This window comes from Caloenas nicobarica, chromosome 2 (assembly GCF_036013445.1).
Source record: "Caloenas nicobarica isolate bCalNic1 chromosome 2, bCalNic1.hap1, whole genome shotgun sequence".
In the NCBI taxonomy this organism is placed as follows: domain Eukaryota; kingdom Metazoa; phylum Chordata; class Aves; order Columbiformes; family Columbidae; genus Caloenas; species Caloenas nicobarica.
This window is the reverse complement of record NC_088246.1, coordinates 162,801,561-162,825,487: the sequence shown is the minus strand read 5'-3', so window position 1 is coordinate 162,825,487 and position 23,927 is coordinate 162,801,561. Positions and strand designations below refer to the sequence as shown.

At 46.8% G+C, this 23,927-nt stretch overlaps 1 protein-coding gene across 2 annotated transcripts in view; it reads right to left on the bottom strand.

Annotated features, from left to right (window-relative positions):
* ADGRB1 (adhesion G protein-coupled receptor B1) overlaps positions 1-23,683 on the bottom strand; it is a 213,245-nt gene extending 189,562 nt beyond the window's left edge. The window contains exons 1-2 of one of the 2 annotated variants that reach the window (XM_065627734.1): positions 22,949-23,683; positions 13,426-13,441 (exon numbers count right to left, since the gene is read on the bottom strand). In XM_065627734.1, the coding sequence (XP_065483806.1) occupies positions 13,426-13,441; positions 22,949-23,683 (751 nt within the window). Of the gene's footprint in view, positions 1-13,425; positions 13,442-22,935 lie in introns of both variants that reach the window. The other variant, XM_065627733.1, reaches the window with a different exon arrangement.
* Positions 23,684-23,927: the final 244 nt, after the last annotated feature.

The window sequence follows — 23,927 nt, the reverse complement described above, 5'->3', positions numbered from 1 at the left end:
AGGTCAGGGGTTCGTTTCTAAATGGCCTCCAAATCCCAGTTATTCCCAGGTCACCAGGAGGTGGAGACCTTCAGGCTGGCCAGCTGTTAAATTCCTTGAAGTCTAAGCATGTTTGGGGTAAAGTCACTCATGCTCACTCAGAATATCTGCTGAAAACCAGAAAAGCATCCTAGACAAATCCCCCATGCTATCGACGTCCTGCAGTCCCTGCTTCACGGCACTGATCAGTGCACAGGAGCAAAACCTCTCATTTAACATCCTAGAGTATCCAAGAGCAATGCACCAGGGACAGATTTGAGGCCTACAGTAAAGAAAACATCGTTTTACACCCTGAGCAAAGGGAGAGCTTTGCTTTCAGCAGAGCATATGCCATCTGTTCCCGTCGCCCACAGACCAGGCCACACTGCACGTCTGCATCACCACACTGCCAAGCACAAGGCATTAGTGACAAGCTCCAGCAAGACAACACTTAATCCCCCTCCATCCTGAATAGGATGGTGCTGCTGGAGCAAAAGTAGAGATCGGGGCACTCTGAAGACCACCGCACTTGACTTGGCATAACACAGGCCTGGTAGATCCAGGAAGGCACCCAATTAAATTGCTCACAACCTCCCTGGGGATTTTCCATCCAAGCAGGGTGATCTGCAAGATTCAGACAGAAAGTCTAGGGAACACTCAAGCTTGCAAAGCAAAAGGAAGACATCCAGGTTTGGCTCATTGCTTCTGGACTTGGCCTATCTCATTATCACCAGGAAAACCCTTGCACACCCACAGGAGAAGACCTTCAGCAGAAAAAGAGCAGAGAAGCTCCCCTGGGACTGAAAGCACCTCTACCAGAGAGAGGAGAGACCTGGAGTAAAAGGGGCAGAGGAAAACCTGTTTCTCATGCTTCCTCCTCTAGCTGAAACCTGCTTTGTTCAGAGAGGGCTCCTGCATCCCTGTTTAATGATCCACTCTTCATTTACATTTAATTAGAGGAATGAAAGAGCCAATTAACAAGATCTACACTAAATGCAAACAAAAGGGATCGCTGGTGACTCAGATGCGGGGGTAGAGCCAAGAGGTGGAGCTTTGCAGGCAGCTTAACCAGACCTTAAGGCAGGCTGTGGCCAGAAGGCACCTTGCCAGGTGTCCCCTTTTTCTGAAAGCTGGGTGATTGCACCACAATTTGGGTCACCTCATGGATCTGAATTAAAACTAATCCTTTTTTTTTTTCTTTCCTGGAGTTGTCTTTCAGCTGGATTGGTGAACAGAGTCACTCGCTGCCTGTTGCAATATCACTGGTGCTGACATAGGGGGTAAAGCAAGACCATGCTCAGGGAGAGATGGAAGAGGCCAAAATAACCGTCTCAGGGCCAGTCCAGGATCAGCCTGGATCACTCAGATCTTAGAAATGCACCGAAGGATACAGCTACACGTGCATAGCTGCTATGGGGGCTTTAACCTGCACCCCTGGCCATTCATCCCACATCACCCCATCACCCTTGCTGTGACAGCACAGCTGCCTATGAGTCCACACAGTGAATCAGCCAATGTGAGTGATTAAAACCACTTATTTTTTTCTTTCTTTTTAAGCTGGGCTAACTCCCCATCCAATTTTTCAGGTACATGCAATTTCAGGTACATCCAACTTTTCAGCACATGCAGCTGTGCCAGCGTTGAAGAAGGAAGGAGAGGCTTAAGCAGAGAGGAACGTAGGCTCAAAAAGCCAAGCAACAGTGGGAGGCACCACCTAAGAAGCTCAAAGCACACAGACTGCCACCAGGCCCCCTTCAGCCTTCGTCTTGGGGCAATCCTTCTGCTAAGAGTACAGGCCATGCGGCTTTAGGAACATGTGCCTACACCATGCTCAGCTCCAGATGTCTGCAAAACACAAGCACTGCAGGGTTGGGTCTGCTTTTCCCCAGTGCAAGGCAATGAAGTGGTAGAAGACCATGACATCTCGTGGTCCAGACTTTTCACCTACATGGTTGGATGAGAGTGGTCTGCTCATAACATGGGCTGGTGGATTGGGCTGTGTGAGCTGGTCTCAGACATTCCTGCAGTGTGCAAATCATGTGCAATGAGCATGAAAGTGCTTCCAGCACTGGTCCAAACCAAGCTTAAACAGACCCAGGTGTGTCAGTGCAAGCTTCACCTTCCTCTTGGTGTTGGATCTCATTAACCTCAGGTGAAGAAATATCTGTTTTCCTGTGAGCCAGAGGTCACTGTTAAGCTCAAAATCAAATTAAGATGGGCATGGGAGGGAGTGGGCAAGAAACACTTCTAATGGCACCCTTTTAATAAGGGATCATTCTAGAAAGGATGGAAATAATCAAAGTGTGGGGAAGGCAACCACTGGTCATGGACATGGGATGATCATGAAGATGGGGCAGGCAGAAGTATAACCTGAAGACTTGCTGAAGGTGGTGTAACAGCAGATCTCAGCAACCATGAAATGGGAAACCTCCCAAAGGTTTAGACTTACAGGGAGCATCTTTTTCATTTGAATTCCTATGACTGATTGATTGATATTTTTTTTTCTTTTAATGCTGGAGAAAGAGACAGCCTCAGTAGGAAGAATACTTTGGGATGCACAGGCTTTACTAATATCCTCCCTGCAATGCCCTCATGCTCCAGCCCAGATAGATGCTGCAGGAAAACTTCTGCTGGAAAGGGGATGGAGAGGAGTTAGCAGGGTCAGGTGGCTTTTACCAGGCATGGGCTCATATCAGGACTAACCTTGGTACCACATTTCAATCCAAAGACAATCACTTCAGTCACAGCCAGAGGCAAGGCTGCGCTCGAGCTGAGATGCCACCCATAACCAATACTCGTCCTCCAAATCAAGTATCCAGTCCCTTTGCTATAATAAACACCTTGTCTCATTCCCTGTGATGTCTATTTTGGGATAAAATGAAGCAAACTGTCATACCCACTCCCGTCCTGAACAGCGTTTTGTTGACTAAGAAGGGAGTTCAGGGTAACTTGCTAAGATGTGAATGTCTCTACTGGGGACAGCTGGAGTTAGTCACTACAGCACACAGGAGACCAAGAGCTGAGATTCTCTACTGCTCACAGTCAGACAAACAACTTAAAACAGATCTGAGAGCCAGAACTTGTGGCTTAAAGAGATCAGCAAACCATTTGCTGAGTTGGATGTCCCAGATACAACAATGAGGGGTATGATCAAACTGGAGATCTGTGATGCAATGGCACATCCTAAGACATATGTGCTGGTAAATTAATTCCTGTCATTCCATGATCTGCCCACATCTGGGCTTTCCTTCCTCTGATGGTGCTTTCAATAAAGTTTTGCAAGTATTGAGCTAGAATTTTCGCATTGAACCCATTCTTCTTATTGGGCTCCCCAGCTACTTGGTGGCCCTTAAACTTTGTTAAACCACCTCCAGCTCTGCTGACGCACAAGGCAAGAGTGTGGATCCTTTATCAGATAATAACCTTGACTTGGTCACCTTTAGCTCACACCAAGAGAAGCAGCAGATGCCCCAGTCATTACCAGGCAGCATACAACCAAGATTAGTCCATCTTTTTCACCTCCACAAATGAAGCGTCACAGAGGTGACAGCACCTTCAGAAGACGGAATGGAGACTTCTCCACCAGGCAATCTATTATTAAGACCAGCCTACCTGTGTGCTGTTCAATCCAAAGCCCTTAAACCCAGCTTGGCAGAGCGACCCCATCTTTGTACCTTGGCAGCTGATGGTCAATTCTAACCCTTTCCTGACTTAAGATGAAAAAAACTAATAGGCAGGTAGCAAATGAAGTAATCTATATGATAAATAGAAACGTCCTCAAGGCACAATTTAGTTTATCACTGAAGCACTGAAAACATACATTGGATGGTTAAAAGATATCATATTTTCTCTGCACCACCCACCTGCCTCATTTAATGCTGGACAATCACTCTCTTTCTAGCTGCCAAAGAGCCCCAGTACAAGGGTGTCACACTGTAAGAGGTGACCCTTTTCCAAAAAGAGAAGTAACTTCATAACAAAACTTTAACCACAGTGACCAGTGGAGCCTTTATTAAATATTAAAATTATTTATATCCAGTCTCACTACAACCTATCATCACGGCCCAGGGAGTGCTGGCATTGGGTCCTGTACATCTGTTTTCCAAGAAAGTACCATTTGCTCTCAAGTTCTGAGTCAGAATAATGATAGCAAAGAATAGGGGGATAAAAACAAGATTAAGTGCACCACGTGCACAAATGCCTTAACTTCTTCAAGGTCATGACCAGATGCTGGAACAGAGCACAGGTCCAGCATTCTTGGGACCCCCTCATCACAAGACCACAGCTCAGCTGGGTGCAGAGGCCCATGCCATGCAGCAGAAATGACACACTCAGAATATAAAATTAATTTCAGCGTGCTGCACCATAAGAAAACACCCACATAGAATGAAGTTTCATCTAACATTATTTTTCTCCTTTTTTTGGCAAAAACACATAACTGGCAACACCAGATGTTTCACAAATTTATGAATTCTATCAACTTGTTTGTCTTAAATAAAAGCAAAATCCATTGCAGAAATGTACAGTCAATATTTGGGTTTTTCAACCCAGATATATTGGGGAAGGGGTCTGGTCCAAACGTTCCCTCTATTTTATTTTGTCAAAAACATTATCGAAACTAAACCAAATGTATTCAGTTTCCAGCTTCAGCGAAAGACTGCATTCAGCACCAGACACTCAGAGCTCTGAAGTGTCCTAGATCACTGCAGCTCTGCTTCCATTTCCACCAGAGCATCCTCTAGATGTAAATCAGTGCCCTTCTCTGCCCATTGCAGAGACTGATGCTCATCCAGAGGAACCAGTCTCTGCAAGAGGCCTGTGGATTTACACCGTGCTCCACATTTGTGGAGATACATCACAAGTTAATACTCAGGAGCACGTGGGTTACGGAGAGCCCAGTGGCTAAATGACCCATGGCTGTCATTTCTGTGTATCTTTCAAATGTTTGTTAAGGAAACGTATTGGGCTTTTTATTTCCGAGTTCTCTTTCAAGAACAAACAAAAAAAATGTGTTGTGCCTCAGGCAGTCTTTATTATCTTACATAGAGTTCATGCAATAAAGTCCGTTAATTAAAACATGAATATTTAAAATGGCTTTCTAGAACAGCAGTCTTATCTCACCAGAGGGAAGAAGAAAGAGGGGGAAAAGAAGGGGAAAAAGAGTGGTACAGCACAAGAAAGGCAGACAATAGTTCATTTTGCCAGAGAAGCATTCAATTATTTAATTGCTGAATGAATGCACTTTCCCCAATTGACATTAGATGTTAATTTTCTGTGAGAGGGTCAGGGCAGAGAAAGGTACGAAGGCAAGGAGCAGGGGCAAAGGAGAATGGCTAGAATTTTAATTAAAATGTGAGGTAGGCAAAGCTGTCATTTTTTGGCAGTGTTGCCTTTGAAGTTGGGACTTTCTCAATGCAATGGTCCTGCAAAAGCCACAATTGTTTGTTGCGCTGATGTCTCAAAAGGATCTGACAGTGAGATGATGCTCAGCATCCCAATACCTGCCTTAGAGTGACTTTTCTCCTCAAAAATATGTCACAGGGTCTTAGTGTAATACGAAACAGGTCCCAGGATAGAAGAAAAGAGAGGGCAATGGGGCATATGGGAGTCAGAGGTGTGTGTCTGCGTGTACAAACCAGCATGCAGCTGGAGACACGTGAATGAGTCTGCATGTGCTGCACGGGGCTTGTGCACAGACGCCAACAAGACAGCTGAGACGTGGGGGAGGCAGGAGGGGAGATGCTGAAGAGCCACTAATAGTCCCCAAATCCACAACTGTCCAGTAAAACTCCCTAAAAACCAGCGTGCATGCTGCAGGGATGATGCTCTCCCATTGCTAAGACAAACATCAGGCAGTGGAGATAGAGGATTGGGGATCTTATTTATGCTTATAACTATCTCAAGGGTGGGTGTCAAGAGGGTGGACCAGACTCCTTTCAGTGGTGCCCAACAATGGGGTGAGAGGCAACAGGCACAGACTGAAACACAGGAGGTTTCATCTGAATATGAGGAGAAACTTCTTTCCTTTGAGGTACCAGAGCCCTGGAACAGGCTGCCCAGAGAGGTTGTGGAGTCTCCTTCTCTGGAGACATTCAAACCCACCTGGGCACATTCCTGTGCGATCTGCTCTGGTGACCCCACTTTAGCAGATGGGTTGGACTAGATGATCTGCAGAGATCCCTTCCAACCCCCACCAGCCTTTCTGTGGGAGACCAGGGCAGAGGGAAGCGTGTCCCCCCAGCAGTGGGGTTGAGGACAGTTTTAGATGACTGCAATCTCAGAGCAAGTCCTTGCTTTGTGCCCTCTGGGTGCCAAGACATGCAGATTGTCCTTCTGCACCAAGCTGTCAACAGCGCTGGGGAATCAGAATAACTTTGTCTCTTGGGGTTTTAACATAAGCTGTATTTTTCCTGGGAAGGATCCCACAAGTATAAACAAAACCAGCTTCTTCTGAAATGCACCATGAGGCACTCATTTTCCAGATAGGTCTCATGGTGCACTTCAGAAGAAACATGGAAAGGATGAAGCACGAGTCAGCTTCTTATTCCTGCAGTGAGTTTGCACACTGTGGGTCTCGACAGACACACAGCCTTTCTCGAGCGGGAAGCAGCATGTCCTACGTCTCTCTGTGCATCTGGTTATGGGGGTGCCCATGGGGGCCTCAGCTCCTGGATATGTTCATAGGTGTGTACTGGTACTCCCGTGGCCGTGGGGGTGTGTAGGGATAGGGATGTGCAGTAGTTGTACATGTGCACAAGTTTGCAGACTCATTTACATGTGTGGATCCACCTCAGAGCATGTACATCCGTCTGCTCAGCTCTCTATGTGCCTATACCTGTTTACTGTCTGCTTTGCATGTGCATGAAGGTACATTCATGCCTTTTGTATATCCACTTGCTCTGTGTGGTTTTACACTGTTGTGTGCAGGCATATGTTCATTTACATGTGCACTTGGGTATTTGTATATATGCTCATGAGCCTGTTCCTCTGTGGATGGATAGGATAGCATAGCATAGCATAGCATAGGACAAGACAAGGGGCGATGGTTTTAAACTAAAGCAGGCCAAATATGAGAAGGAAATTTTTAAAATGAGGGTGGTGAAACTCTGGCCCAGGTTGGCCAGAGAGGTGGTGGATGCCCCATCCCTGAAGACATCCCAGGCCAGGCTGGACGGGGCTCTGAGCAACCTGAGCTGGGTGAGGATGTCTCTGCTCATGGCAGGGGCTGGACTAGAGGAGCTTTAAAGTTCCCTTCCAACACAAACTATTTAATGATTCTATGATATATCCCTGTGTGAGTATATCCATGCACCACATCCAGGCAGTCTATCCATGCATCTGGCTCTCTGCACATGCATGAATGGAGATGCATACCGACGCAGCTGTGTGCCTGTTCAAGCATCTCTGGACAGAACCTGCCTGTGCGGGGAAAAGGCGTGTGCATTTCAGCTTGCTGTGGGACAGAGTACAGCAGGAGGTGAAGGGAGATGTGGGACATTTTGCATTTCTAGTGACAGCGTGGCTGCATCTCTCACATCAGGTCAGTGGGACACAGCCAGGTGACAACAGGGACAAGGTGTCAAGTATGGGCATGCCACAGGCTCATGGTTGTACCCATGAAGAGGGATAAAGGTTTGCTAGTTGCTGCCTCCTCCTCTCCCTCCTCTCCCCGTGTTGATGCATGCTCTCAGTCAAGCAAGGAAAACCCATCTACACTGTTCATATTTTATAACTTCTGGTTCTCTACCATCATCTTTTCATTTCTTTTCCTCTGCTACTGAAGTAATAAAAAAATGTTTCTTTGAGTGCACAGTTCCTGCCCTTCCCCAGCCATTGCTCAATGAGAGGAGCTCTCTTCTGAGCCAGAAGAAAAAGGTGCAAAGACAAATATCCCTCTACAAGCCCTTGAAGCCTCCAGCACTACATATGGCATTTCTCCAAAGGCCTCATGATCACCCTTCCCTACTCAGAACCTGCTCCAGAGAGCAAGACCCACTCCTGATGTGCAACCTAGATGTTTCCTCAGGGCTGTGATCCACACACCAGCTGCTTCTGGCATCACACAGCAGGGAAGATGCTGCAGAACAGCCCTGTGGTTATGGGAAAAGCTGTGTATGGTGAGCTTGTACTCAAAGAGCATGGACACAGAGAGATGCTCCCATCCCATAGCAACACACCATCAGAAGTTCTGTCACATCACCTAACATGAGGACCCTGCCTCAAGAAGAAATGCTGTTGGTGATCCTGGACATGAGCTTGTTGTCTTTTTCTACCTGTCACCCTTTAGAATGACAGCACTTTCAGCTGGAAGTAAAAGCAAGATGAAACATGAGTGAAATCACACTGGAGAAGGTAAGGGAGTGATCTCTGGAAGCAGAAGTAAACAGGCATTTCACATACTGACCCATGTTTATAACATGCGAAGAGTCAGGGGCTACTCATTCTCCTAAAAAGTTCATTGGGACACTGATGTGTGTCTCTGAGAATCTACTGCTGCTCTCTGAGAAACTCAAACCCTGTGAATCAGCATCATATTTGTAACCCAGCACAAGTTGTAAACTCTGTCTCTCCCCTTCCTCTACTCTTGGAATACCACTTGCTTCTTGTATGTCCGTCTGCCTCCAGCACTCAGCTCAGGAACCTTATCAACCCCAGGACAAGCCCAAAACCAAGCCACGCTAACCCAAAAGCTGAGGTCCCAGGGCAGATGCTGAAACACTGGCCCAGGTTTCCTTTCCAGGTATCTCCCCAGAGAAAGATCACCACTTTTGTCCTCCTGACTTCTTTCCCTTCACCCATTGATGTTTGAGGCCAGTCTCATCCCAAAGATGCTCAGACCATGAAGGTTTCTGGTGGGCATGAGGTCATCCTAGATGATCTGACTCACCAAAAAATAGCCAGTACAGCAGTTATCTGGTTTATTTGGCATACCATCCAGGCCAGAAATGCTCCAGGTGTGTTACCTCTTGTCCATAAAAAGACAAGGGGACCCAGAAGGGAGCTGGTAACAGGAAAAGTCCACAGGTTTTGGTGCAAGATGAGAGTCATGAGGGATTTATATTATATACAAGCAACTATGACAGTAGCTGGGATTGTCACAGTAGGGGGATGCAGGACTTCATGTAGTAGGAAATAAGGCTTCATCCTTTCTACCATTTACAGAGCCCTACTTTTAAGAGTAGAAGGGACAGTACGACACCTTGCCCTCCCTACTTGCAAATTTGGAGCCAACACATCAGGCCCAGCAGTAAAGAAGAAGGTGGTTCGTTGTGTTTAAAGGCTTGAAAAAAGCCTTTTGGAAATTCTTCCTCTGCCTTGCAGCAAGTAAAAGGCACCAAATTATGCCAAGGCAAAACTCTGACCAAATTTGTCAATGTCTCCGATGATAATAGGCTCAAAACATGGCACTGCTGAGCTGCCCGTGAGGCAGGGACACCGGAGTGGGTGGGAGGGAAGGGACGGCACAGATAGGCATGTTGCATGCAAGAGCTACTGAGTGAGAAAAGCCATCCCTGCACTGATAGCTGGTGGGATCCATCGTGGATCTCCCCCGAGGTTTGTTGTTCTCCTTGATGGTTCCTCAGCTGCAGTGGGTGCATGAGGGCAGGTGGCTGAGCTCCCCAAAGGGGCCTCCTGAGCTCCTCCGTGGCCAAAAAACCCAGAAGCATGCAAAGCAATCTCTTTAAATACCTCTCTGTAGCTACCTGGGGATGGTCCTGGTCCCTGTATCTTTTCTTCTTCAGCGAGTACAACCCTGGCAAGCCAGCCATCTTTCTGAGCATCTTCTCTGTTGCTCGCTGTCTGCCTTCCTGTTATAAACATTACTGATCTCAAGTCATACCATTACCCGTTGATCTTGGCTGAACACAGTGCATGCTAGCTAGCTAAATTTCAGGCTATTTAAAGAAGGTGACTCTAGAATTTAAAATCTAGACATGGGAGAGGAGAGTTTGGCGGGGCTAACAAAGCTGAGCATCTCATTTCTGTGAGGAAGGTGGTCAGCCATGTTTAGATGCTGCATTGCTGGGTCATGATGAAAATATCATGAACACCTCCAGGATGAATCAGCCCAGCAGGGTGAAGCTTGCACTGGACCTGACTCTTCACAATTTGGTTGCAGCATACACAGATTTTCAGAGGGCTGGAACATCTCTGCTATGAGGACAGGCTGAGAGAGATGAGGTTGTCCAGCTTGGAGAAGAGAAGGTTCTGGGGAGAACTTCTTGAGGCCTTTCAGTCCCTAAAAGTGGCCCATAAGAAAAATGGGAAGAGACATCTTAGTAGGACCTGTTGCAATAGGACAAGGGGTGATGGTTTTGAACAAAAGGAGGGGAGATTCAGGCTAAATATGAGAAGGAAATTTTTTACACTGAGAGTGGTGAAACACTGACCCAGGTTGCCCAGAGAAGTGGTGGATGCCCCATCCCTGGAGACATCCCAGGCCAGGCTGGACGGGGCTCTGAGCAACCTGAGCTGGGTGAAGATTTCCCTGCTCATGGCAGGGGTGGGACTGGATGAGCTTTGAAGGTCCCTTCCAATTCAAACTATTCTATTATTCTATGATCCACATATTGAGTTTATGGCTACCCATCAAGCAAAGCCTCATGGGGCTGCTCCTTTCAGTCACTCCAAACCTAGCAGAGCTCCCTGAAATGTGTGCTTTCCAATGCTTAGCAAAAAGCGCATAGCGCAGCAGGAAGCTTTGTAGTTCAGAACATTAAAATGAAAAAACAAAACAGAACAAAACCAAAATAAACCAACTAATCAAACAACAAAAAAACCCCAAACTAAACAAAGTAGGAAGAAGGTGCATGAGGAAGAGAGGATTTTGTGGGCAGAAATTGTTATCAGTCAAATTTCTTAATGTTTCTTTGACTGACTCCATACAAACAGGACAGAAGACAAACACTGAAGAAGTCCAGCTGTAAAAAGGAGCCCTGGCCCAACTGCCTGGATGCTTTGCTGCTGAGCATGGCCCATAGCTACTTGTCAAGCACATCTCGACAGCTGGAAATCTGGTGCAGATGTCTCCTTGGTATAGAGATTACTAACCCACTGATTTTAGAGAGCTTAATCCTAATGCTAAATTAATAGATACCAAAAGCACAACTGGTACCACCCTTGTGGACTGGAACTGTTCATGGGCAGTGGACTATCTCTCCCCTGGCAGCTCCCTTAGCCAGGACTACTTTGCTTGTTGTTAGATACACATGCACAGCATCCCTGCCTCTTAGCCTGGTTGCCCCACAGAGCACTAACTTTAAAGCCAAGAAGCTCTGTGTACAATAACAGAGATGCTTCCTTCCCCATCTGGGCTCTAGGCTGGTCCCTTACAGAAGCCTCTGATGGCCAAGCTGAACCTGCGCTGAAGTCTTCCCCATGGCAGATGCCCTGAAATGCCTTTCTTCCACATCTCTACTTCTGATTACAGAACTAGTAGAAATGGGATAATCTTCAATGACGTGGTCACACAAACAAGTTTTGCTGAAAATGGCTGAGTCAAGTTATGAGAAGGGAACAACACAACTAGACCTTGATTTCATCCATCAGGCACATCAGGCAGCATATAGGCCTATATAGAGAATCATAGAATCATAGAATCATTTTGGTTGGAAGAGACCCTCAGGATCATCTAGTCCAACCATTAATCCAACACTGGCACTAAGCCATGTCTGGAAGAGCCTCATCTACATATCTTTTAAACACCTCCAGGGATGGTGACTCCACCACTGCCCTGGGCAGCCTGTTTCAATGCCTCACAACCCTTTCTGGCAAGAAATGTTTCCTAATATCCAATGTGAACCTTCACTGGTGCAACTTGAGGCCATTTCCTCTTGTCCTGTCACTTGCTACTTGGGAGAAGAGACCAACACCCTCCATGTTACGACCTCTTTTCAGATAGTTGTAGAAAATGAGAAGGCCTCCCCTCAGCCTCCTCTTGTCCAGGTTAAACATCCTCAATTCCTTCAGCCACTTCTCATAAGACCTGTGCTCCCATATGAAGTTGGAGTGCACAGAGATAACAGAGCTCTTCATGTGGGTTTAATCTGAAAAAGCAGGAAGCATGGGGACACATGGTGAAGTCATCACACCTAATGTCCTATCTCAGCCTCCAGTAGATCCTGAAGCAGAAACTTTGTATGCATCCTCTTCTGCATCATTCCTAGGATCTCAACAAGAGCCCATGGGCCAATAACCTGCATCTTGGTCGTTCAGTGTTCAGATTCAGGGGCAGGACCAGTGAAATCAAATAGAGAAAACACCCATGCTTTTAGCTGTTTTTCTTGCTTTCAGTACCACATGCTGAACTCCACTGTCTTCCTCTGCTTTGGGCGCCTTCAATACAAAGATACCCAAACCCCTACTCCCAAGATTAACAAGTGGGGAAGAGTCAACTTCCATCAAGAAAAAAGAACAACTATCCAGGCTGGCAGAGAATAGGAGAACTCCCTCTTCATCCAGGCAAGACGACAAAGCCAGGGACCAGCACTGGTAGTTTTGTTCCTGCTATACGACACAGGGAGGGATCAGAGTCCCTTCTATTAGATGGAAATTTCATGCCTGTGCTTTAGGACCCTACCAAAATTCTTGCACTTGCATATCTGCTGCTCTGTCATCTCCGCACATACGAACGGTTGCAGCACTTACAGGAAACAACATCAGCCTCTCTCTGTGCCTGTCCCTCATTACTACTGGTGTTCATGTGGATCCAAGCCCATGTATTGCAGGAAGAATCATGGAATCACAGAATCACAGAATGTTAGGGATTGGAAGGGACCTCAAAAGATCATCTAGTCCAATCCCCCTGCCAGAGCAGGAACACCTAAGGAACACCTAGGTGAGGTTACACAGGAAGGCGTCCAGGCGGGTTTTGAATGTCTCCAGAGAAGGAGAATCCACAACCTCCCTGGGCAGCCTGTTCCAGTGTTCCGTCACCCTCACTGAGAAGAAGTTTCTTCTCAAATTTAAGTGGAACCTCTTGTGTTCCAGCTTGAACCCATTACCCCTTGTCTTACTGTTGGTTGTCACCGAGAAGAGCCTGGCTCCATCCTCGTGACACCCACCCTTTATATATTTATAAACATTGATGAGGTCACCCCTCAGTCTCCTCTTCTCCAAGCTAATGAGACCCAGCTCCCTCAGCCTTTCCTCATAAGGGAGATGCTCCACTCCCTTAATCATCTTTGTGGCCCTGCGCTGGACTCTCTCCAGCAGTTCTCTATCCTTGAACTGAGGGGCCCAGAACTGGACACAATATTCCAGATGAGGTCTCACCAGGGCGGAGTAGAGGGCAAGGAGAACCTCTCTGGACCTACTAACCACCCCCCTTCTAATACACCCCAGGATGCCATTGGCCTTCTTGGCCACAAGGGCACAGTGCTGGCTCATGGTCACCCTGCTGTCCACCAGGACCCCCAGGTCCCTTTCCCCTACACTGCTCTCTAATAGGTCACTCCCCAACCTATACTGGAACCTGGGGTTGTTCCTGCCCAGATGCAAGACTCTACATTTCCCCTTGTTATATTTCATTAATTTTTTCCCCGCCCAACTCTCTAGCCTGTCCAGATCTCGCTGGATGGCAGCACAGCCTTCTGGCATGTCAGCCACTCCTCCCAGCTTGGTGTCATCAGCAAACTTGCTGATAGTACACTCAATTCCCTCATCCAAGTCATTGATGAATATATTGAATAGTATTGGTCCCAGAACTGACCCTTGAGGCACTCCACTAGATACAGGCCTCCAACCAGACTCTGCCCCATTGACCACGACTCTCTGGCTTCTCTCCTTCAGCCAGTTTGCAGTCCACCTCACTACCCGATCATTCAGTCCACACTTCCTCAGTTTTGCTGTGAGGATGCTGTGGGAGACGGTGTCAAATGCTTTGCTGAAGTCAAGGTAGATCACATCCACCGCTCTGCCTTCATCAATCCACTTTGTTACATCTTCATAAAAGGCTATGAGGTTGGTCAAACATGACTTCCCCTTGGTGAAGCCATGTTGACTGTCCCTGATGACCCTCTTATCCTTGATATGTCTTAAGATGGCACCAAGGATAAGGTGTTCCAAGAACACAGCTCAGGCTGTCCCAGAAATTATGCGACAAAGCAGCCACTCTGCCAGTGTCTTCAGGAGCCTGGAGGTGCAGTTTTCATCCTTTCAGGTCCCTTCTTTTCCTTGCTGCTTCTAAGCATAAGGAATATCCCAAGTGAGTAACTGTTTGTTTAATGGCACAGACCATTCAAGACCTATTGAGAGCATTCAGCTTAATGAGGTGTGCAGCAATTATCGCTCTATCAGAACTAGAGCCAAGGAACAAAAAGAAATATATTTAAACTCAACAGATCTGCAATTCTGATAATGTGCTAAAGGACATCCTTTCCTTGCAGGGTTGTCTCACCCTGCTGGAAGAACGAAATGTAGGATATCAATATCAGATTGGCTGCAGCGAGTACAAGAAGTGAGTGTACTACGTGGAAAGTCAACAACTGGAGGTGACATTGGCAGAGCCACCGCAGGGACACACCGATGCTGAGTCTTCACTGGGTTAAAGTGTCACAGAGCCACATTAAATGATACCTGCTGAGAATCCAAAACCAGTTTTCTAACCTATTTAGCCCAAGCTTGCTTCAGTGCCGTCTTGGAGGATGACGGGCTCATGGGAGACAGAATCAGCACCAACAGTTGTTGTAAAATGTCACTGGTTATCAGAATTGGAAAAGGAAAATATGGGAGAAGAGATGAGTTGCAGAAGTGATGATGATGCTCTGGAAGAACTGTGAAATCTACTGCTCTGCCCAACATGTTAAGAGACTGCTGTGGCTTAGAGCACCCATGTCCACTGTCAGAGTACTCATGGACAAGATCTCAACCCTGCTAAACCTCTGTTCCCAGCCTGCTAGGCAAAGATCAGAGCCCTTTCCCCCTCCTGGATCTATTTTCTACTAGATCTGTAAGGCAGCTGAGCTGAGTGCCATCACTACCAAGTCCTGTCTACACCCAAAGTCTTTGGGAGCTGCATCTGGATAGAGGAAACCAGCACTGAAAACCAGAAAACTCTCTTTCAATGCAAGCTGGAAGAAACCCCAGAGCTATACCCACCACGAGAGACAGGATGCACCAAGTGAGAGAGCTCAGCACCAAGAACTCCATAGAAGTCTGGCATCTCAAAGGCAAATCAGGCACCTGAAAAAATCCATGCATCCTGTTTCCCTTAGAAAGACAACATTTTCTATTTTTCAACCTCATCCCATCACCATAATACATCAGATCTTCAGGGTGGGTGGTGAAAAGGGGCAGGAGTGATTCTGTGCACCCTCCCTTCTGAAACATTAGCATTCTCAGTCTCACATTCAGCAATAACACTTGTAAAACTATACTGCAGATGACATGATTTTGAATCTGGTATCTGTGTTTCCCTGCATCTAAATTTCATCTGGTATTGGCATACAAAACATTTCGGGGCAGCTGCTGTGGGTCCTGAATATGAGAGGACGTTAAACAATAGCAAATTTGAAAAAAAAAGCAAACACATAACTGAAAAGCTGAGCTTTTCACAAGGCTGCCACTCATTAAATTACCCGTAAAAGTCCCCTTGTAACAATAATGGGAGTAGTTGCCTGTGAAACTCCCTCAGAAACTGGATGTAAATTTCACCTTTAGTCTCCCTGTTACAACAATAGCGCATTCATACGGTAATTGCTGATGTTTCTGCATTGTGATCATGTCCACAAGTTATTGGGTTCACAATGGAACTGATCGTTTTATTTTTCTCATTTTTCTCTCCCCCTACATCTCCCAAAGAGGACATCTCCATACAGACCCATGCAGGAGTGAATTTAGTGCTGAAACAGCAGCACAGACACAGGAAATCTCTGCTCTGCCACTCTTACTCTCATTCCTAACTCTCTCTGGCATCCAGTGATAGAATGTGTGGGAATGCTTCAAAGCTGCACAACAGGAGGTTTAGACTGGACATGAGGAAGCATTTATTTACCCAGAGATTTGTCGAAGGCTGGAACAGGCTTCCTAGAGAGACGATCGATGCCCCGAGCCTGTCAGTGTTTAAGAGGCATTTTGACAATGCCCTTTTTTAATAACATGCTTTTATTTTTCCTCAGCACTGCAGTGGTCAGGCAGTTGGATCAGATGATTTTGTAGGTCCCTTCTGACTGAAAATATTCTAGTATTCTCTTCTCTTCCGTTCCATTCCATGTTGCAAGGTCTTTAATAACACCAGAGGAAAACAGTGGAGCAAGTAATGCTCATACAGATCAGAGATGTGAGTGTTTAAACCCCCTTTTCAGCATCCAGGAAGGAGTTACACTTGTCTCCTCCATAAAACACCCCACTTATTGCACGCAAGAGGGGCAGCCCCATCAAGAGCTGCCCATATGGGTCCAGTGGGGATTCACAGCAGGAGACATGTGGTGAAGGTCCCCTGTTTGCCAGGTGCCAGACTCTGTTCAACCTCCTCCTCCAGGAGCTGTGAAGCCATATCAGCTCTTGCCCATAGCTGCTGAGGTTTGGATTTCAGCTGGGAAGATGTTGTAGAATCATAGAATCATAGAATGGCCTGAGTTGGAAGGGACCCACAAGGATCATCGAGTCCAACTCCTGTCCCTGCATATGACAACCCCATAGTTCACACCATGTGTCTGAGGGCATTGTTCAATCACTTCTTGAACACTGTCAGGCTTGGAGCCGTGACACCTCCCTGAGGAGCCCATTCCAGTGCTCCAGCACCCTCTGGGGGAAGAACCTTTTCCTAATATCCAACCTAAACCTCCCCGGCACCTCTTCCTGCCATTCCCTCAGGTTCTGTCATTGGTCACCCAAGAGAAGAGTTCAGCACCTATTCTTCCTCCTCCCCTTGTGAGGAAACCATAGATGACGATAACATGACTTATGTCAGGTAAAATCCCCAGTGCTTTTAGCAGGGTAACACTGGGAAATTTCACATGTGAACAGAAGCCAGCCCTTCCTTGCCCTGTATTTTGCTGGTACTCTGTCACTGTATCCTAGCTCTGCTCTCAAGGATGTACAGACTAGACAGCAGGGGTAAACACAGATGGAGAAAAGAGGAGCTGGAAGGCAGCACACCTTCCCCAGGCACACTCAGCAAGTCCACGCCAGGAGGAAGGAGAGGCAATGGAACTGCACCCATCCAAGTCCCTTTGCCATTTGGTTGGCAAGTCCAAAAGTGAAGCAAATTCAAAGCCAAACAACTTTTTTTCTGCAAGCCCAGCTGTTGTTTGTGCCTGGGGGACTCACGTGGGAGGTATAGAGCTTCAGTCTTTATCAGTTCCTGAGCTTTCGTGGCCACTAAAGCTTTCTACAAACATGGGAAATGATTTATCAAGTTATTTCTGCCCTAGGGGAGATTCAAGAGGAGGAGAGATGTGCCACACAACATGATTCCTCCAGCAGGGAGGGTGGAGGTTGATTCATTTGTCCCTGTGCCTCTGGCCTCTCTTCCATACCATCAACTCCCTTCAGCAGTCACCCAGACACACGTCCAGGCTCAGCCTTGCTGAGGAGACATCGTGTTTCAGCCAGCGGAACTGGCCAAGCACGAAGCAAATCTTCTCAACATCAGCTGAGGTTTGGAGGATGTGTCCTGCAGTAAGAGATTTATGGAGTTCACACTACTTAATGTAGCAGAGGTTAAGAAGCAACTCATTCATGGGTCTATGAAAACCTCTCCAAATAGCAGAGAACTGATGCTAGATGACTTCTCAATCTAGCAGACAGTGGTAGAAAAAAATCTAAGGTCTGAAAGGTGAAACACCACTAACAAAACAGAAGTGAAGTGATGAGCATGTGTGAAGAAGGAGGGTCTGCATTTGTTCTGAGCACTGTGGACAGCAAACCAATGGAAAAGTTTATCAAAAAAGGCAGGAAAATCCCCAGCACTTCAGACTAGCAATATCTTGATTCAATTTTTTGAGAAATAAGAAGGTCCATTTAAATTTCAGTTTCAAGTTCTTTGCTGGAATGAATTTGCAAAATTCTCTGACCAAGATGCTGAACTAATCAGACTCATTCCTTATAAAAATCCCTCCAGCTCTGGAGCCATTTCCTTTGCCAGGGAGCAAATAATATATTTCAGGGTCACACATTTAACCCTGTTTTGCGGTCAGCATTGTGGATCATTGTGAGAATGGAATAGAAAGAACAGAAGGACCTGATCATGCTGGTTATCTCTTTGAGCCACCAAAAAGTGACAGCACTGCAATGGCCTTCCAAGAACAGACTATGTGGAGACAAGACTGGTTAGACATTCATTAAGTGCCTAACTCAGCACAGCACTTAAACACACATTTAACCTTCTCTCATTACAGTGTCACTTCAGTGTCCCTTTTAAAGCTCCATCTCTGATTACAGTGAAGCCAGCTCACATTTGGGAGCGTCGCCAGGATTTTCAGACCATAAAGTCTGTCCTGGGTCATTGTGGGGAGCAATGAGAGGAGGTGGTCTGAGTCAGGTGACCACAAATTGACCAATTAGAGTATTCCATCCCATTCACGCCTTCCTGGATATAAAAGGTGGACCCGAAGGACTCTCTCTCTCTGTTCTGCTGGGTCTTCTGCTGCTTTGCTTCGCTTCTTTTTTTCCCTGCCGTCCCTGCAAGCTGAGGCCTCGTGGCTGTCCCTGCAAGCTGAGGCATCGAGACAGACTGAATCTAGTTCCGGTTGGCTGCAGGATCCTCCGGACTAGCTGCTGGGAATTGCAAGACTGGTTCTATAATATTTGTTCTGCTTTATTTTTCTCTATGTTTATTTAGTAGCGTTAGTAAAAAGTTTTCAAATTTTCCAGCTTTCTTCTCTCTGTCCTTCTTTTCCTTTCCTCTCAAAATTGCCTGTCCTTAGTGAAAAAGGGGGAGTAGAGGGAGGGGACGGAAAACGGGACGGGGGAAGAGGGTTAAGGAAAATACATCTGCCGTGGTTTTTGATTGTCTCCCTGCGATCAAACCACGACAAAGTCTCAATGCCCCATGTTTCAGGAAGCTTTCCTATCTTCAGCGCCCTGGTCTCCTACCCCAAATGAGCGTAGGAGCCTACTCCAAGAATGTCAACTCACATTCCTAAAAGAGAATTCACCTTAAACATCAGGATCTACAACCGGTCTCTGCCTTTCTTCCCACGTTGCCTGAGACAGTCAAGGGAGATCTGATGCTGGCCAAAAGCATTTCCCCTGTTGACTTGTCTTCTCCTAGAAAAAATTCCCTATTAAAGCCTTTCCAGAGCAGTAGCTTGATGTAGCAGCAGCAAAGAGGGTAGAAGTGGGGGCTTGGCTGCTGCTGCCAAAACATTTCCAAGTGTATCTGATCACCAGGACAAGCTCCATGTGCAGCAAGTTTCCAAAATATCTCCTGCTGACTTTTCATCCTGAAAGATTCTTGCCACCCCCACCACTGCCCACTGTAACGTCTGCAACGTCTGTGTGGGACAGTGAGTGCAAAGAGCGTGTCTCACTAAACCTAGGAAGCAAATTTGGAATGTTCTCTCCTGCCTCCAGACATTGAAGAACAGATGCTGTGGACTGGACATTGAAGAATAGATGCTGTGGACTAGGCAGGGTTACTTTGGCAGAATCACTTTGTGATGTCCCATCCTAAATGTCTACAAACAGCCCTGCGTACCTGAACTAAGTGCAAACTCATTGGTCATGAGCGAGATCAGACTTTCAGTTCATTTTTTTTGAGTGTCCTGGTAGCTCTGGAGCAACAGGATCAGTACATCTGCTTCCCTACCATGGCCAGGGCATCTGTGGCCTGGGTTGGCAGCAGCAGTTCATCTCCTAGCTCTGCTTCTTGGCCATCAAAGCCAATGTCCAGCCCAAAAGATCTATTCTCAGCCTGATATTGACTGCCTTCAGACATCATCTAATCCAGTACACACCCATGTACATCCATTTTTCACCCTTTGGTATACTGATGCCCAGGGATGGGGACTGAATATTTTCAGAGGGGTCTCACCCCACAGATTCTGTGAGAAAAAGCATGGCTGCTTCCAAGGGAGCATCTCATTGTAGCCTCTGTAGATTTGCACCCATGCATTTGCTTTAGAAATATCCCAGGTATAGAAGAGGCACACTAGGAAATGTCAGGGTCCACATTTTGAGGTGGTATCTGGGTATCTGTCAATTCTTTAAGTGCCTTGAAAGTCATCCAATTAGATTATTACAACACACATATGCAGCCTTGTTGAAAGATGCAAGTGTCAAGACAGGCCCAGAAACAACAAATGAGTTTGGAAATATCACGGGGAAAAAAAAGTTTGTAGGAAAAAAAAGCTACAAATACAATCAGGACAACAATGACAGCAATAATCAGCATCAGCGCTCAGAAATCAGGAAACCTATCAAAATATTCCACCCACAAAATGCTGTTAAGGTATCTCTGGCTCTCTGTCCAAATTGGATCTCGCCTCCATCTTCCTGATCAAGCCTTTTCAAAAATCAAAACAGACACAGTGACAGACAGAGCAGCACATGGAGAGGCTGGGCACCCTGCAAGCATCGTTTCTATGTAGATGGCATCCCACCAGTGAAGATGATAATTCTGTGTCATCAATATGGAGCAGATGTGAGCAGCCAGAAAAAATAAAAGAAAAAAAAAGAAAAAAAAAAAGGAAAAAAAAATCTGCTTTCTCTACAAATATTTGACACGCAAAAAGGATTTTGTTTCAGCCACCTTTGAGGCTCTTTCATATTTATTTTCTGGGAACATTCAAGCACTCAAGCTGGACTAGGAGAGATCTTTACAAAAGCCAATACTAAGCTTGAATGCTTCACGATTTGCTGAAAATCTTATTTCAAATTTCACCTTTGGTTGCAATGAAAAAGGTCATGCTGCTTGAATTGAATGCATAAATCATCCAATCAGCAAATGCAAGGCATGACACATGAGTTAACGAAGCTCGCATTGCTCCAAGGAGGCAGCGAACACGGTCCTCCTCGCAAGTTGTTCACACAGGAGAAAAGGGCATTGCAAAGAAATCTGAAATCTGGACAGCGAATATTGCCTTGTGCTCGTAGGCACTGCTGAAGAACTAATTTGCAGGATTTATGGCTCGGCTGTGTGCCTTCACATATTGATTCACAGATCAGTGAGAAACAAAATCTCCCCCAAAATACACCGACGAAAGCACTAATACCTGATCATACACTAATCTCTCAGCTAACGCCAGACTGCGGCCCGCAAGAAAATCACACTGCATAGCTTGGACCTGTGCCTGGTAACCTCCTTCCCACTGCAAGCAAATTTAGGATTCCCTCTCAAACTGGGGGTGGCTGCAAAAGCCAAGCAGAAGCCCCAAAGCCCAGATCCAGACAGATGTCAACTTTCTCCCAGTGGCAGAGGACATTTCAATAATAGAATAGAATCATAGAAGCATTTTGGTTGGAAGAGACCCTCAAGATCACCAAGTCCGAATACTAACCCGACACTGTGACTAAACCATGTCCCTAAGAATCTCATCTACACATCTTTTAAACCCCTCCAGGGATGGTGACTCCACCACTGCCCTGGGCAGCCTGTTCCAGTGCTTGACAACCTTTTCCGTGAAGAAATTTTTCCTAATATCCAATGTGAACCTTCCCTGGCGCAACTTGAGGCCATTTCCTCTCATCCTGTCACTTGTTACTTGAGAGAAGAGACCAATCTCCCCTGGCTCCAACCTCCTTTCAGGCAGTTCAGAGATCAGAAGGTCTCCCCTCAGCTCCTGTTCTCCAGCTGAACCCCCAGCTCCCTCAGCCGCTCCCATCACACTTGTGCTCCAGCCCCTTCCCCAGCTCCGTTCCCTTCTCTGAACTCGCTCCAGCATGTCAAGGTCTTTCTTGTTGTAAAAGGCCCAAAACCGAACACAAGATTTGAGGTGCACCCTCACCACTGCCCAGTACAGAGGGACGATCATATCACCTGAAGAAGATGAGACCCTGGGGTGGGGAATTAGGTGAGGGTCTTAGCCCAACCAAATTGGAGGCTCCCCTCCCTGCTACCCAGATTCCCATCTCTCATCCTACCTCAGCTTTACATAACCCGCAGGCTGGCAGGTGGGATGGAGATGAGAATAAACACAGCAGAGCAGATCTGACACAGACACTGAAATAGAGGATTTGATTTCGGACCCCCCAGTTTCCCACCTGCTTCACGTGGCACCGTAGCAGCAGTGGATACCACATTGGATGTCTGCAAGGAACATGTCCCACCCCAGACCAATGCTCAGATAAAACCTCAGGAGCATTTCACCCTTATTTGTAGCTCTTTTTTGACATGTCTCTTCCATCTACTTCATCTCTTTCTAGCCCATACTAAAGATCATAACCAAAACACTGATGAAATATCTGAGGAATGAGCCCCAGCAAAATAACCAAGTAACCTCACAAAAGCAGCATGGTGAGTCTTCTTTCTGAAAGCCTCCAGAAAGAAAACAAGGTTGAGAACAAAATAACCATGCCTTCTGTTGCCATTCCCTCAAACCAGACCAAATAATTAAGTTTTTCCCATGAATTAAAGTGATTGATAGGGCTGCTGAGTGCAGTCTGTCTCAGCAGGTAGTTTCGATCCTGACTTTTCTAGGACATCTGTAATTACGTTGGAAAACTGCTTGCCCTCAGGTAAGACTCTCCCCTCAGCAGCTCTGAGGCTGCAGAAGTAAAACAAATGAGGGACAAGCCCCAGGAATGAATGAAACGATTTGGGGTATATTTAGGAGAAGCTGCTTCGCAATTCCAGTTGCAGGCTCATAAAGAGCCACGAGGGGTTACCAGAACTGCCTATCAATTAGCACATAATATTCTCATACCTGGCACCCACAGATGTAGACAGAGACATGACGGGGACAGCGTGAGACTGAGGAGAAGAAAGCCCAATCAGCCCTTCCTTCCAAACCCCTTCAGCTGCCCACAACTCACCCAAGAACTCCGCTCCACTGCTGTCCTTGGGGCTGCTCATGCAGTTCTCCAAGTAAATCCCATCCTTATAGCAATCTTCCTTCTTCCTCGTGAGCCCCAGGATCTCGCTGGTCTGATCTAGGACCTCCCCTCCTGAGCAAGAGCATGGGGTCTGCATAATGCCGCATGGGTGGGAGCTGCTGCTGATGGCCAAGCACGCGTCCAGCCACTTGCAGAGCATCTGGCAAGCGGCTTTGCTAGGGTTCCTGTTGCCCACCACGAGGTACTCCACCGAGAAGTCCCTCTCCTGAGCCTTTGTGGGCTTCCACCGCACGGGCCAGCTCTCCACTCCTGGTGGTGCAGTCTGCTTCATCTGGAGGAACTGCTTGTTGGACTGGAGGAAGGCGTAGCGGGTGGACCCATCGCAGAGCTTCAACACATCATCAAAGCTCTCCATGCCCAGGTAGGTGCGTGTGGACTCCAGGAAGGAATCGAACTGGTAGGTACGGATGTGCTGGTGGTCACATATGCCGGTAGGTTTTAGGATCTTCATGTACAAGGTGTATCTCCGAGGGTCAGGGTTCTGGATAATCCAAGAGCAGAGAGAGGAGTTCAACGGGAAGACAGCAAAGGAGGAGAAATACCCAAAGAATTTCCCCTGGACCAAAGTGGTGCAGGGAGTTTGTGCCAGGTCCAGAGCGACCACGGTCCACACAAAATAGAGTGGCGATACCAAAAGCAGGTTCAGGGCAGATCCAATGCTCCTCATCCTAGGTCTCTGGTCCTCTGAAACTCAAAGTAAATGTCAAGCAGGCGCCAGATCCTGGACATAACAGGGACCAGCTTAGAGGAAAAGTGAGAGTTTAAGAGGCTCTGGATCCGAAATCAAGCTGATCTTCCCATGTCTGGATTTGAGCTCCCTCCTGTGGCCATAAACAACACCTGGAAAAAAAGGGAAGGGAAGGAGGAGGGGAAAGAGAGAGAAGAGATTTGGATTTTTTCATGGTGGTTTG